At 37.1% G+C, this 16555-nt stretch overlaps 1 protein-coding gene and 1 non-coding gene across 2 annotated transcripts; one reads left to right on the forward strand and one right to left on the reverse strand.

Annotated features, from left to right (window-relative positions):
* Window positions 1–6796: 6796 nt before the first annotated feature.
* On the reverse strand, window positions 6797–9823 carry LOC141605805 (peroxiredoxin Q, chloroplastic). The gene is made up of 4 exons (XM_074424704.1): window positions 9437–9823; window positions 8885–9022; window positions 8629–8718; window positions 6797–7192 (listed from the first exon to the last, which is right to left on the reverse strand). The coding sequence occupies exons 1-4, from the start codon at window positions 9638–9640 to the stop codon at window positions 6974–6976; spliced, it is 651 nt and encodes a 216-aa protein (XP_074280805.1). The 5' UTR covers window positions 9641–9823; the 3' UTR covers window positions 6797–6973.
* Window positions 8267–8350, forward strand: TRNAL-CAA (transfer RNA leucine (anticodon CAA)). Its single transcript has one exon. It is a non-coding gene; the product is annotated as a tRNA-Leu (tRNA).
* Window positions 9824–16555: the final 6732 nt, after the last annotated feature.

The following is a 16555-nucleotide window of genomic DNA, read 5'->3' on the forward strand; positions in this document are numbered from 1 at the left end:
AGGCAATAATGAGACGAATAGCCTCAAGTCTTGCTACGGGTGCAAAGGTCTCGTCATAATCGATCCCTTCTTGTTGATTGTAGCCTTGGACAACTAGTCGTGCCTTGTTTCTTGTAATAAGTCCTGTATCGTCCAGTTTATTTCTGAACACCCATCTTGTACCAATAACAGTTCAATCACTAGGTCGTGGCACTAAGTGCCATACCTTATTGCGTTCGAATTGTTGAAGCTCATCTTGCATAGCAGTTATCCAATCAGGTTCAGCAAGAGCTTCTTTAATATTGGTAGGTTCAATGGTTAACAGAAAAGAAAAGAACGAGCAAAAATTATTCAAGGACCTTCTAGTTTTAATGCCTTGTTTTAGATCCCCTAGGATTTTGTCCATAGGGTGGGAGCTTTGATGTTTCCACTTTTTGAGAACTCTAGGCTCATTATCATTTGATGGACTAGCATCATCTGCAGATGAAGAATCATGACTTGTTCCCCCTGAGTTGGACTCGGGATTTTCTTCAGAAGTGTCACTAACTTCATTAGAAATATCATGATTTGGATCGGAAGTTACAACATCATTAGGTATAACTTCAATATCTTTTTCCTTATCTAAGGAAGGGTCAATAGTATCATTAACTACGGATTCATCACTTCTCTTAGGATCGTTTGCAGAATTTTCTAGTTCACCATTGATACCTTGAATATCTTCATCTTCATTTAAGGGCTCATTTCTTGCTAAAAAGAAATCGGGCTCATCTGGATCCTATTCTTCCTGTTCAACTTTATCAAACACATTATCTTCGTCAAAGCGAACATGAACACTTTCTTCTATGCGCAAGGTTCTTTTATTGAACACTTTGTAAGCTTTACTATGATCCGAATATCCCAGAAAAACAGGTTCGTCACTTCGGGGGTCAAATTTTCCTAAATTGTCTTTTCCATTATTGTGAACAAAGCATTTGCTCCCGAAGCAACGGAGATGTGATATATTGGGTTTTCTCCCTCTTAAAAGTTCATAGGGAGTCTTTTTCAAAATAGGTCGGATCATAGCTCTATTATGCACAAAGCATGCGGTACTAACAGCTTCTGCCCAAAAGCTTCTAGGAAGGCCACTACACAAAATCATAGTACGAGCCATATCCTCTAGGGTTCGATTCATACGTTCCACGATACCATTTTGTTGTGGGGTACGTGGTGCGGAGAAGTTATGCCCCACACCATTTTCCCTACAAAACTCTATAAACAATTGATTATCAAATTCGGTGCCGTGATCCGTCCGAATCGAAATAAGCTTTTTATCATATTTATTTTGGGCAAGCTTCATTAATACCACAAATTCATCGAAAGTTTCATCTTTAGAGGAAAGAAAGATTGGCCAGACATACCTTGAGTAATCGTCGACTAGAACAAATATATACTTTGATCCTCCACGGCTTCTAACTTTCATAGGTCCACATAAATCCATGTGTACCATCTCAAGTGGTCGTTTAGTGCTAACTACTCTGTTGGGTTTAAATGAAGATCTAACATGTTTGCAGCGGGCACATGAGTCACACATTGTCTCTTGCTCGAATTTAATTGAGGGCAAGCCTTCAACTAAATCCATGGACTTAAGTTTCTTTAAAATAGTTGGACTAATGTGTGCAAACCTCTTGTGCCACAAGCAAGACTCATCTGAGGTTGCTTTTATACATGAGAAGGAATTTGTATTGACAACATTTAAGTCAATCATATACACATTCCTCATACGGTGACCCTCAAGTAAAACATTACTAGTACCTTCAATTATGATACGACAAACATCGGCATGAAAAACAACTCTATTTCCTTTGTCACATAATTGAGAAATACTAAGTAAGTTATGTTTAAGACCACTTACCAGATATACTTTATTGATTGAATGGAAGGTTGAAATTCCAATTTTTCCTACTCCAATAATCCTACCCTTCTTGTTATCTCCAAAGGTAACTTTGCCACCAAAGAAGGGCTCTAGTGAAAGAAAAATATTTCTGTCTCCTGTCATGTGTCTCGAGCATCCACTGTCGAGATACCATAGATTATTTTCTTTCACTACTACCTGCAAATGAATCAAATACAACTTTTAGGTACCCAAGCTAAGTTGGGTCCTTTATGGTTAGTGACTCTATATATTTGATCCTTTCTAACCCACACTTGTCTTATTATTCTTTTGGTTTTAACATTGGGTTGTCTTGGTCTTTGTCTAACAATCGGAACATAAGGTACTCTAGGTTTTGTTCTAACAAAAGTAGCTCTAGGTCTAGTACCTTCATGAGACGCTCTAGGTTTAGAGTTATGAACTTTAGGCTTGAATGTATGCTTTCGATTCTAATTCACTTTGTTTGATTTTGAAGGAACAGATGAGTAATCAAAAGCCATATCATAAGTCCATCTAAACTCGTTATTGCGTTCTTCGTTGTCGTTAGGTTCATCTATAGTAGAGACATCATCTTCCACTATGAAATCACAAGTCTTAGCAGTTTCGACATTCTTTTGCTTATCCAAAGCAAGTTTGACACAATTGACTTGAATATGTCCAAGAGAGCCACGAAATTGCAAATCAAGTATTCGAAGATTAACATATTTTCGTTTTCTGAAATCGTGATCAGAAGGATTAGATTTGCATTTATCATGGTCTCTACGGCTATAGCATTCATGACCAAGTCCCATCTTCATGTTATTATCAGATTGTTCAGTAAGGAAGTTTAAAACCTTTGTGCTTCCTTCCCACTTATCATGAACTTTTCGTGCATGTAAGAGTAATTCTTTCAAGGACTCAATTTGTTTTTCACATTTCGAATGATCTACACTTGAATCCTTGGAAGAGTTACCTTTCTCAAAATCTTCACGAAATTTATCAAAACGTTCACTCAAGACACGTTTCTCATTTTCATGTTGTTCCTTAAGTTTAGACATACTATCGCTAGCTTCTTCCAATTGCTTAGAGAGAAAAGTAATTTCTCTCTTGTGTTCGGAAACCACACTATCTTTGCCGTTGAGTTCATCCTTTAAAATCTCATTGACTTTCTTCAACTCAGAAGTTATAGCATCACTAGCTGTAACTTTAGCTTGAAGATGCTTAATGTTGAGTTTGAGCTCTGAAGTTATGGCATCACTAGCCTTAACTTTTGATTCAAGAGCGTTTTTCTCAGCATTTGTCATTTCTGAAGTTATAGCTGGAGTTGCCATAACTTTAGATTTGAGCTTTTTGGCTTTGGCTATTAGAAGTTGGTTTTCCTCAGCAATATCTAGAATTTGTTCCTTAAGGTCTTTTAACTCTAAACTTTGTTCATGACAATGATCAAGGGATTGTTCAAAATACTTAATTAAATTATCCTTAGAAAGTTTCTTAACTTGCTTTTTGAGTTCAAGAAAACTTACCTCTTCATCCTCTGAATCTGAATCTGAATTTCCAATAAGACACATCTCAGCATTTGAAGCATTACTTTCATTGTCGCTTTCGGAAAATAGGTCAAGACTGACGCTGCTTAGGCAAAGATTGGCAGTCTCTTCATCATCTTCGGATTCGCCATCTTCAGAGTCCAAGTCTCCCCAACAGTATGCCATCATAACTTGCTTGAATTCCTTCTTTGTTTTGTCACGTTGATTTTTGTCTTTAATTTTCTTTCATGTAGGGCAATCTTTGATCATGTGATCATTATCACCACACTTGAAGCATCCACGATTAGAGAAAGACCATTTTGATTCAGAATTTTTCTTGGGAGTTTGTTTTGATTTGTTATTTGTTTTATTTTGATTTTGATTGAAAGCCTTTTTCCTAAAACGTTTAACAAACAATACAGTTTCATCTTCAATATCTGAAGAATCATTAACCTTGCTAGACTCAGCTTGTAAGGCCATCTTTTTTCTTGTGCCAGCTTCCTCCTCATCCTGATTAAGAGTAATCTCGTGAGCCATTAAGGTTCCGAGTAGCTCCTGATAGGATAACGAAGTTAGGTCTTTACATTCCTCTATGACAGATACTTTATGTCTCCATCTGCGAGACATGCTTCTGAGAATTTTTCTAGCAATTTCCTCGGAGTCAAAAGTTCTTCCTAAATTCTTTAGCTCATTGTTGATGCTAGAAAAGCGAGAGGACATGCTGTCAACTGACTCGTTTTGCTCCATGGCAAACAGCTCGTATTTTCGCATTAGTAATGTCATACGTTGCTTTTTGACAACAGTGGTTCCCTCATAGGCTAATTCTAGACCATCCCATATTTCCTTGGCAGATGAACTGGTTGAGAAACGATTGAATTCAGTAGCAATCATACCGTTTTGCAATAAGCTTATTGCTTTTGAATTCTCCTCAGCCTTTTTATAATCCGCCTCAATATAGTCTTCTTCTTTCTTTTCGACGGTAGTTCCATTATTGGTTGCAAGTAAGATCTTATTTGGACCATTCTTGATAATCAACCAACACTTCCAGTCGTTTACTTTAATGAAATGGGTAATCATATTTTTCCATAAACCATAGTTCTTCCCATTGAATATAGGACACTTAAGGTGTTTGGAATCCATTTGATAAAAAATAAATGCAGCGGAAAAAGGATAAATAGACTCAAAAAAAATAGATCAGACTCTAGCCGTTAGGCTTATCAAGAGCACGAGGCTCTGATACCAATTGAGGAGTCTATTGATCGAATACGAAAGGGGGGGGGGGTGAATTGAGTATTAAAACGATGACCACTTTTTCGAAATATATGATGTAAAATTAATTGTTTGATTTTACTGATTAAAATCAACTAATTAATTTACTAATAATAATCGCAAAATCGAAATAACAAAAATAAAGAGAGAGAGAAGAGAGACACACAGGATTTTTGAAGTGGTTCAGTTTCACAAGTCGAAACCTACGTCCACTATTCTCGATTAATAATTTTTAGTACCTTTCTCCGGATTACAAAAATTATCAATCCACTCGTATAATCAACTATATGATTATAACTCAGATTGAGTATCGCTAAATACTCTAATTGCTCTTACGTTAATAAGAAAAGTACAACGATAAATACTAATCTCACGTTATGCGAGTGAGTATAATATCTTTGTGCACTTAGTATCCTATAACGATTTTTCTTCGAGTGATTGACAAAATTGATGCGCAACTTTTGTATAAGCAAATTGTAAAATAAGAATTAAAGCTCAAAGAATTTTGCTTAAAATATTTTTCTCTCTAAAAGTGTAGATGTGTGTGTCACTTTTAAATGTTGAATGAATAAGTGTATTTATAGTAGTAGAGAAATAGGGTTTAGGAATGTTCTGGAATTAGGGTTTAGGAATGTTCTGGAATAATAAAACCTAAACGACTTGATGAACAAGCAAGAGGCAAGGAGATGGAGTTTCGGCCTCCTAGGGTTTCGGCCTCCTAGGGTTCGGCCACTAGGGTTCGCCCTCCTAGGGTTTTGTTCGGCCCATTCGGTCCCTCTTGCTTCTATAGTCCACAACAAATCGAGATAGAATTCAGTTAAAAACCTAGGTTGCATGACGACATAAATATCGTGTTACAAACCAATAGTTTATTCAACTTAAATTCTTATTAATTAATTCCAATTAAAATAAATACTCTCTTATTTTTATAAATCACTAAAAATATATTTTCCAAAAATTAACGCATCATTTTTGTCTAGCAATGAAATTATGGCTATGAGGTCATAACTTCACTAACCTTTAAATCAAACAAAGTAAAACCATTACCGGATAACGACCTATACTATCTAATCTTCAGTAGATCTTCAGTAAACGAATCGTCTCTTCACAAGTCTCTCATCTTGAGTCTCGTGGTTGTTATTTCATCTTGATCATGAACATTACGATCAAATGTCTTTGAAGTAAAACCTCCATGGTCCAATACTTCAAGCTTGCGTCATTGTAATTGTTCCTCTCTAAATTAAGACTTAAGCACACAATTACACGCATATGTTTACAATATTAAGTCCACATACAAATCATTACTGTCATTATCAAAACAATTAATTAGGACTAAAGGTCCAACAGTTTTCACATTTTTAGGAATATTGGATATAGTTTATAGTTTTAATTAGTATCTTTTATATTTTATTTTATTAAATATAATAGATTGCGAGTTACGGTTTTATCCATGTGATATTGGCGCAAAAACGAAAACAACTTTTTAGTTTTTTAGTTTTTTCTGTTTTTTTATTAGGGTGTTACCGAGCTCGGTAACACCCGGTGTCGCCCTATCACTTTCCTTATAAAATACTCCGGGCTTGCTTGGATTGAGGGTAAAAGGAGGGGAATGAATATTGGAGTAATAGTTAAGGTGAATTTTCCATGTTTGGCTTGAGAGTAATTATTCACCTCCTGAATCTATTACCCTCATGAAAGGGTAATACATTACCCACCCTCCCCCCTGGGTAATGATTAAGGGAGTAAAATATCTACTCAGTAATTATTACTCTTGTGCCAAACCCATCATCAATGAACTCATTACCCAAGTAATTAACTCCCCCGGTAATTATCACCCAATTAAAATTTACCCCCGAATTATTCCATGGATTCCAGGCAAGCCCTAAAAGATAGGAGTAGTTACTTTCGCCGTGAATTTAGGAAGATTTCGTGAAATATACATCCGTCAAAAATTATTACTGGAGTATTCTTTTAAGTACGGTAAAAAGAAAACCTCTTCTGATTTTGAGTTTAAACTTAAGATCCCGATCACGATTACCTTGTTAGTTTAAGATCAATTTAGTTGAGAATGATAAGATAGAAACTCTGTAATTCAATTCTCAAGATTTCAAGGAGTGTGCCTTTCAGATTATGACAATAAACGCAACAAAGCCTCGATTTCTGTACTAAATTCAAAATAACACAAGTATTTCAGAGGACATACCCACATGAATACATGATATGGTATGTACTCGAGACTAAGCGGTAAGCTTAAACATACTGTCGTACAGGATTGTATGTATACAAAGTCGAGGGATTCACAGAATGAGACTGCTCAAAGGCTTTGAAGAAACTTGAGGGTCTCATCGATATGCTTTTCCGGCTGGAATTGATTGTTGTAAACCAGTCGCACGACTCCATTGCGGTCAAGAACATAGGTTTGTCTCCCCGGGAGAGCTCCAAACAAATCTGACGGCACTCCCCATTCCTTTCTCACGCGGTTGCCCTCGTCACTTAGTAAGGTGAATGGAAGCTTGTACTTCTGTTTGAATGACTGGTTTTCTCGCACATATAGTTAAATTCATATCAGGACTATATAAGATAAAGAACTAAATACAAAATCACATTTATACAAGGGCTCAGTAAAATCTTGAGCACATTGATTCTTTTCACAATTACTTTAGGGTTCACTTTCATAGTTTTGAAGAACTCTGTTTAAGATGTGAGACGGACTTACCATGTGCGAAGAATCAATGAAGACCAGTACCCTAGTGCCACAAGGGGTCCTTCAAATAGGAGGTTAGGGAGTCGAATGTATGTAGCTTACCCCTGTGTTACAGTTAGACTGCTTCCTAAAGACAATCTATTAACTAGATAGCTAAATGACGAGTATGTACCTGGGTTCACGCTACATGTGATCATGGCATACAGAACACAAGAATGTTGCCAGGGTTTTCAAGAAATTGCCTAGTCCGACACTTACATAAGACATGGGTATCAGTAACATAAGTGAAATTAAACCCCTTGCTCAAAATCTCACAACAAATTCATTTTATTATATCACAAAGGTCAAATTGATTATGCTTCTATAAAATAAAGAAAAATCATATTGTTCATCCAACCCTGTTTAATTCAATAATCGTACGACATTATACTCGTTTGATTAAAAAATCACAAGAAATTCAATTTATCAAAATCACGAGAAATTATCAAAAATCACAAGAAATTCCACTAATCACCCAAATACTAATCAAATATTCAATTACTCCCTTCGTCCAGTCATTTGTTTACCTTTTATTTTGTCTCAAAAACCATAAAAAGAGTAGAGAACCAATTATTTGATTACAAGTTGACCAAATTGGGCGTCGAGGATTAAATTGTTCATTAGAAGCATTGCCAAAATAGAGAGGTAAACAATTGACTGTGACACCCAAAAAAGAAATAAGTGAACAAACAACCGGATGGAAAGAATAATATTTACTTTAGCGAAATGTTTATTGATCACGTTTAAGTTTGAGCGATTTCTCCTCACCAAAAAAAACAAAAAAAGTTCGAGCGATTTCTTCGCGTGGTTGATGTTAATGTTAAAAAGATAAAATTAAAAAAGGATCAAAAATGAATCAACGAAGTCAGGATGGCCGAGTGGTCTAAGGCGCCAGACTCAAGTTCTGGTCTTCGAAAGAGGGCGTGGGTTCCAATCCCACTTCTGACAATTTCTTTTCTGTACAAGGTAGGCAAATGTGCGTCCTTTTAGGACACAAGGCACCTATATGATATGGAAAGTGCGTACTAGTGAGCCTCGTTAGGAGAGCCTTATCTAAAAGGCGCACCTAAAATGCACCGAGACGTTTTGCCTAGTGCCTCATCCAAGGCGCGCCTTAGGCACACTTAAGGCGTGCTTTTTTTAAACTAAGAACCTAGCTGTCACATATTTCAATCGGACATTCAGACATTTTGTTCAATGATAGCAAATGTGAGTACAGCGCTAACCTTGTGAGAAGTTACATCATCACCACTAATACCGACGACCTCAGCTCCAGCTTTCTTAAATTTCTCGTAGGAGTCTCTAAATGCACAAGCCTGCAGTTAAGTTACCAATAGAGAATTCAGCCCAGTTATTATAAATTCATACTGTTCACAATAGAGCAATCCATAGGATCTTAACAGTCAATAAACAAACAATTGAAACAATATGAAAAGAAACAAAAATGTGGGTAAGGTAAGGCGATGCAATAGAATAAAGGACCTGTTTGGTACAACCAGGAGTTTCATCAGCAGGATAGAAGTAAACAATAACAGGCTTTCCTTTGAATTTCGACAAGCTCACACTTTTCCCATCTTGGTCTTTCAAATTAAATGCAGGTGCCATACTTCCTTCAGTTACCTGCCATTGCATTACACTTGATTAGAAAATTTCACAGTGCGAAAATGATCCGAAAACACCATTGGCGTTAAAATAACTAACCAAATCAAAGTCTATGCTAACAAAACGGACTTATACACGAAATTGGCATGTTTACATTGTTACATTTCCACGATACAATTCAAGTTAATACTAGATAACCATTTCCAAACATCTAATGATAAAACTTAAGAGGGGAAGTTAAAATTATATATTTATATTACATGAATAATTCAAAAGTATACCATGGAATTGCGAGAATTTACAATAACAACAACAATACCCCAGTGCCTCAATGGCTCCCGCAAATAGTGGGCAGCCTTACTACTGTGTTAGCAACACAAAGAGGTTGTTTCCGAATGACACAAAACAAGAGTGCAGGAATTTACAATGTACCTTGGCAGCAAGAATGGTTAAAGACTTGGAAGAGTAGGAAGTTAAGGGAAGAGAAGGAGAAGAAGGGTAAGATAATTGGAGGCCACAAAACTGGGATTGAGTGGATTTGGAGAGAATAGAGAGATTATGGGAAAGGTGTGTTTTAGGGGTTTGAGTATGAAATGCAAAGGACATGGAGTGTTTGGGAAGAGAAAGGGAAGCCATTGAAGGAGTTCAGTGTGTTGTAAGCTGTTCTTGAGAAACTCTTCAATGTCAGTTTCCTTTTGGCTATTGCAATGTGGTTTGTAATTTGTTCTCTGTTGATAAGTAGATTGCCTTTGTAGCGTGGAAAATTTCAGGCCAGCCAAAGCCAAACCTTTCCTTTATGATTCTCTTCTCAAAGATATTGGAGAACCGATAATTGGCTTTGGCTAGACTAATAAACGGGCCAGTCAAGTCCGGTCCGAGTCGGGCCAGTTCGGGTGCCTCATTTTTCAAGTTAATTTGGGTCGGTTTATTTTAGGGTCAAGGATTTAGAGAAAAAAAGTCATTTCAAATCTTTTTGTGTCAATTAGAGTTATGTTTTATCGGGTCATTTTCGAGTTGGGTTGTTTCAGATCGGGTCGCTATGTCAGGTTAGTTACGGATAAAAAAAGCTCGGGTCATTTTTGGGCCAGGTCAGTCAATTTGGATTTCAGGTCACTTTCGGGTGTAGTAGCTCGAGTCAATTTCGGGTCTCGGGCCAAAGCCTGTGCAAATTGCACGGGTTGCTATTTCATTTTTTATTATCATCAAATAATATAAAATATAATGATGACTTTTAAAAAAATCATACTACTCAATATTCTCTTGATGTTGTTACTTGGGCTGCTTAAAAATATAATGCTACTTTGTCTTGTCACTCAAACAGGGTACAAAAATCCAACTTATATAAGTCGTCAATAAATTATTTGCATGAAAATTTAAAAAAATATATACTTCCTCTGAGTGATATGTTTACACTTTATTTTGTGAGGGAAATAAAGGAAGTGTAAACATATACTGGGACAGAGGGAGTAATATTTGAGTTAATACGAAAAGTAGGAATTGGGCAAATGTATTGAAAATTTGTATTTAAAGGAAATAATAATAATATAAAATTTCCAAATTTTGAAATAAAGCATACTAATATACTCCCTCTGTGCCGGTCATTTGTTGTCCTTTTTCATTTTGGAGTGTCTCACTCATTTGTCGTCCTTTCTATTTTTAGAATGAACTTCATGAGTAATTTGATCATTCTCATTTAATTTGTTCCACTTGTCATTTGGTTATTGGCTCACTCCTCTTTCCTTGATCTTTGTGTCAAAACCAAAGGACAACAATTGACCGGGACGGATGGAGTGTGTTTTAAAGCATAATTTTATCAAATTATTAATTGTAACTATGATTACCATACAAATATAGTCAATCTTGGGGGGTAAAATGTTTGGGGCCCTGCCTTCTAGATTTCGAGTCTGTTACCCCCTAAAAAGAGTGGTTAACCTGGTGTAAGTGGTTTGCAGGCTATCACATATGCTCGGGGGTTTACCTAATGCACACCAAAGGTAGCGGTTGCGGGTTCCCTCGTCATCCAAAAAAAAATATATATATAGTCACTTTTTGTTACATGCGTGTAACAACTGATAAATCTACTACTTTGTATAGCGTTACAACATTGAATATATTAGACAAAAAATGCTTATGTTATTAACTTCTCATATTAAACTATATAACTATAAAAATTAAGAATAATAACGGAAATAAACATTTTTAAACTTGCGTTAATATAACCTGTTTATGACCCTTACCGACCCGAAATTCGTATTACAAACCCGAAAACCGAACTCAAAATGACTAAACTCGTATAAACTCGTAATTTACAAACCCGATATTGACCTAATTCATATTTTACCCGGATAAAAAATGACTGAACCCATATGAACACGACCAGTACGGGCCCGAAATGCTAACGTGCCATTTACTCCCTCACTCACGTGCCAAAATAGGTTAGCCCAAAATAAATAATATGGATCATTAAGTTGACCAAATAGATTACCCAATATTATTATTGACTTGGATTAGATATCCTACCATAATCCAAATTACCTCATAAGTCATGCCCACTTACAAAAAAAACCCTTGAATTTCCAACGTCTGCCTCTCTTCTTCGATTCCCTCACTCACTTTACTCATACTCTCATACTCCAAAGGAAAATAAAATAAAAAATACAATTGGATTAGTGTTTGCCTAATATTATCATTGATTTAGATTAAATACTTTGCTTTTACCAGGATTCATTCTCACTTTTCTCATAATTACTCACTCACAAAATTTCCAACGCCCGCCTCTTCAATGTCTGTATATCTGAAATTGAAGTTTAGAAGTGTAGATCTATTCTCAAAGCAATCATTCGCTAAGAAATTGAAGGCGTGCAGATTGATGGCTGCGTTTTCCGATTGCACTCTTAGTTTTTTCTTTGCATGCAGTATGATTTTCATTTTTTCTAAAATATTTTTTTTGAGCCATTTTGTCTATTATAAATTATATTTTCACATATTCCAAATTATTTTTGTATTTCTTCATTTTAATTTTGTAGATCGTTTCCATAGTTCCATTCATTAGTGTTAAAGTTCTTTTTCGGTAAATTAATTCCTTAATCTTTGATGCGGGTCCCACGTTTACTATTTAAAAAAAAAAACTTTGATGTGGTGGCGTGGCTTCACAGAATTGCAGTAAATGTTTTTGGATTAATAAAGATAAGATTGGAGAACCGAGAATTGGCTTTGGCTAGACTAATAAACGGGTCAGTCGGGTCGGGTCCAAGTCGGGCCAGTTCGGGTGCCTCATTTTTCAAGTTAATTTGGGTCGGGTTATTTTAGGGTTAAGGATTTAGAGAAAAAAAGTCATTTCAAGTCTTTTTTTGTCAATTAGAGTTATGTTTTTGTAGATACCTCATTTCTGCAACTCCCGCAAACCACCTGGTGATGATTGGGCCACATGTTTGGTACACGGAACGATTTATGACAATTCGTAAGTTTATCGTCAAGTGATAGCTCATATAATTGTGTCTACCCCTTGGTCGTCATTTACGCGCCGTTACGGTCGTTTTGACAGTAATTAGAGTACATTTCAATCTTTTAATCTTTTGGCAAATTATATCCCGAAATTATATTTTAAATAATAAGGAAATTGAGATCAACCGCAAATCCATAATAGAAACGCGGAAAATCTTTCTTCCGCAGGAGGAAACCCCTGGAAAAGGACGCAGCACCTGTTGCGCCTCTTCCAAGAGCCGCAGTGGTTGTTGCGCCTCTTCTTCAGGCTCCTTTCTGCGTATTTTAAGATCTTTTCGAGATTTACTTCCAAAGTTTTACCGAAACCCTAATTCCTCCGTGTGATTAGTATAAATAGGGACCTTCGTTCCTCATATTTCTCACGCGAGTGTCCGCCCTTCTCTTCTCCCTTTGCATTCTAAGACCGTGCTCTTTGCTTATTGGCGTTTACGTGCTTGAACTTTCGACCACGTAAGCTCGGATCCTTCTGAGTACCAGCCTCGTTTTGCATGACCGACTAATTTGACCAACTCCACTCAATCAACTTAATCAATTTAGTTTAATTCCTCTTCCGAGGGCACTTTCGTCGTACATTCGAGTCGAGCAATCACTAATCGTTAACTTAGTTAATCTCGTTTCGTCAAACATGTAAGTCTGAGGGTGTAAATCCCATCTTTTATTATTTTATTTTATTTTTGTACTAATTATTGTAAGATTTACGTCGAAAGCATATTTAAAACCGATTTATAAAACCTTTTATTCAAACCCTTTTTACGAATTAACGGGAGACAGATGTCGAGAAGAAACACAAAGAATCGCTGCGCCTCTTTGAAGGGTCGCAAAGATCTCGCCGCGCTCTTCCTGAGGCTGCCGCAGTTCCTGCTTTCCTTCTTCTTCCTTCGTCTTCTGTCAATTCGTCTATTTTATTTCGTCTTTTCTTGTTTATTTCTTATTTCGTTCGCATGATAATTTTAATACATAATGCATTAATAATTTATCACTTTTAATTCCCGACTTAAATCCCAAGTAATTAATATTTGCGGGTTTTCGTCATTAAAATCAAATCCGGGTTTTAGAGATTTGATTCATCCATATCAAGTCTTTGAAATTCATCTTTTGTATATTTTTCATCTGTTTATCGTCATCATCATCATTAGTTTAACATTAATTAAACCTAATTAGTTAGTTTTAGTAAATTTAATTCATAATTAATCTTGTAATTAGTCTTTAATTTGTTCTAATTAATTCGAGTCCGTCCTTTATTGTTTTTATGACCCATTCATATGTAAATAATCCATTAAATCACTTCCATCCGAGTCGAATGTCAATAATCGAGCACTAAATTCACCAACGAACATTAACAGTATGCGGTTACGGCTTCACAGCCAGAACTCACTTCAGGAACAGACGCAGTGACCACTGCGCCTCTTCCAAGGAACGCAGCTCTGCTGCGCCTATTCCGGGTTGAGTTCTGCCTCTGAACTTCCGTTCTTGCTTTGACCTAGTTTATTAGTTTACGTATTAATCTACTATTATTCGTATTATCACCTATAATTTGTTCGTTAATTTATTTTCTCTTTTCTTTTCTCAAATTATCCGTTTTAAATGTATTTTCGACGTAAATCAATCAAACCAATGTAATTATTGTAATTTCAATTATTGTATTTTCTCGTATTCTTTATTATCGTTTGTTTGTATGTTTTCACATGTAATCAACCCTAAATTTCTACTTTGACCCTATTGTATGCTAAATTACGTGTTCACCGACTTAGTTTAATTCACATGCTAGGATTAGTCTATTTGTTTGTTGCATTGCATGCATATAATCGACAACATATCAAGTATAGATGATTTTCCCTAATCATTAGTAGAGGCCGCTATCGAGACGGGCGGGATTAGGTGTTCGATCAAAAGAGCTTCCTAATATGTACCCTCACCCCTTACTCCAGATCTCTGTGAACATCCGTGTTCATTTGCATCCACGAGAGTCATTCTAGACATAGAATGTTAAGGGTAACGAGTTTTTAGTGTCTATGTCATTACTTTGTGTCTTGACATGACGCGAAGTATTCGAACGGTTTCCAATTTTCCACAATAAATTGGTGGCGACTTCACAAATGCAAACGCTTGTTTTCCAAGCGACTCCGTGGGCCCGCGTCCACAGTTTGGCGACTCCGCTGGGGAGTAATACACTTACGTGTTGCCAAGGGTGAAACTTGAACAAGGTTAGGGAATAGTTTATACGAGATAGTTATCGGTTTGCATTACTCGATCTTCTTAGATCGTTTTATTCGGCCTTCCTAGGCCCAACCCAACCTATTCGACCAATCGTCCCGTCTGGATGGTCCAAATTCTTATCTGGGCCTAGGGATGGATAACGATTGACGTCAACCATACCATGATGCTTACTCATGTTTGTATCAAGGGCTTTCACTACTCGAGGGAATGGACTAGGAATCGACCTTACTCCTGTTTGGTACGAGCCTCTCCACAGACCCCGGGTTTGATTGCTCGGTATGGCAACCCACCCTTTTAACCAAAACCATTTAAATGCACTCAGCATACCGTTATAATGCCTGTATGAATGCTTGTATCATATGTGATCACCATTTTCTAAACGAAACCATGACGAATTTTGTAAAATCCAAAACCTCTTTTAAAAACGTAAATATTTTCGAAAATGGCCTAAATGAGCGCAAAACCAGTCGAAACTCTGTCCGAAAATCGAGTCAAAATTCGAGCCTCAAAGCCCATTTCAAAGCCTCACTTCGAGTCCACTCCTACAGCTACACTATAGTTGACTAGGACCAACATTTCGAAACTTTTTTCAAACCTCACTTGACACAAGTGGCACACTCCCACTTCACGAGTCGAGTCTTTTCTTCGAGTAAGTGTGCTAGAATGGTCGACCATGTTTTGATTCGTCGTCGATCTCTTGTCCAGTTTCCAAGATGCCTGAAACTAGCACCACAAGCGACAGTCAACCCCGGAATGGTAATGATCAAATCCTAGCTGCGCTCGCTCGTCTCCAAACTAGCCAAGACCAAGTGTATGATCGCCTCAACACAATCGAGGGCCGGATTGTTGCTGTAGAAACTAGGCTACCTCCTGCAGAAAATGAAGTGCCTAATGAATTTGTGAATGAATTTGTGAATGACAACCCTCCACCTTATGTGGGACCACAAGAAGCCAACCCTCCCGTAGGTCTTACTGAAGCTGAGAAGCGACTCCAATACTTGGAGGAGCAATTGATGTACCTCAAAGGAGATGATATTTATAGAGAAAACAATCGCAAGTATGAAGCCGTGAGTGCCAAATTGCCAACCAACTTCAACATGACTGACATCCCGAAATTCAAGGGACATGAAAACCCTTTGAACCATATTCGTGCTTTCAAAGACTACATGTCTATCAAAGGCATCAAACCCGAGATGTTCTTAAGGATATTTCCTTCATCTCTTGACACCATCCCTAAGCAATGGTTCTATTCCCTAGAGCACAAGAAGATTGCCACCTGGGATGACGCCGCAATTGAGTTCGCTAAACAATACGCGGACAATGCCAAGATCCAAGTCAATATGCGCACTTTAGAGGTTCTTACCCAAAATGAGAAAGAAGGTTTCACCGACTTCCTAAGTAGGTGGAGGAAGACTAGTACCCAACTTGTCGAACGTCCAGATGAAGCTACCCTCGTGGAAAAATTCGTGGACAACTTGAAGCCCATATATGCAAGTCACTTGAGGTACCAAAACATTAAGACCTTCAAGGATTTAATTGTACTAGGGACAAGAATTGAGGATGACATCCGTAAAGGACTCTTGTCCAAAATGGTAGGTCGTGGATATCAAGGTTCAACAAGTCGTACCTACGGCCCTACTAGCAAGACTGATGAAGTTAACCTTCTTGAATCATCAAAGAAGAATAACCCACAAAGGAAATTCACGAACATTGGCGATACGTACTCCAATGCTTTAAAGAGATTGATGAAACAAGGTAAGCTCCAACCCATAGGGCCTACACCTAACCCAGAAAAGAAATCCAAGTTCTGGGACGAAAATTCATACTGCG

The sequence above is a fragment of the Silene latifolia genome, chromosome 10 (genome assembly GCF_048544455.1).
Source record: "Silene latifolia isolate original U9 population chromosome 10, ASM4854445v1, whole genome shotgun sequence".
Classification (NCBI taxonomy): Eukaryota; Viridiplantae; Streptophyta; class Magnoliopsida; order Caryophyllales; family Caryophyllaceae; genus Silene; species Silene latifolia.

Bases quoted from the DNA above. Each gene is read 5' to 3' on its own strand.
- LOC141605805 (XM_074424704.1), bottom strand. From the start codon at position 9,640: ATGGCTTCCCTTTCTCTTCCCAAACACTCCATGTCCTTTGCATTTCAT. The intron at 9,023-9,436 runs GTACATTGTAAA...ATGCAATGGCAG, and splicing joins TAACCATTCTTGCTGCCAAG to GTAACTGAAGGAAGTATGGC. The intron at 7,193-8,628 runs GTTAGCGCTGTA...CGAGAAAACCAG, and splicing joins ATGATGTAACTTCTCACAAG to TCATTCAAACAGAAGTACAA.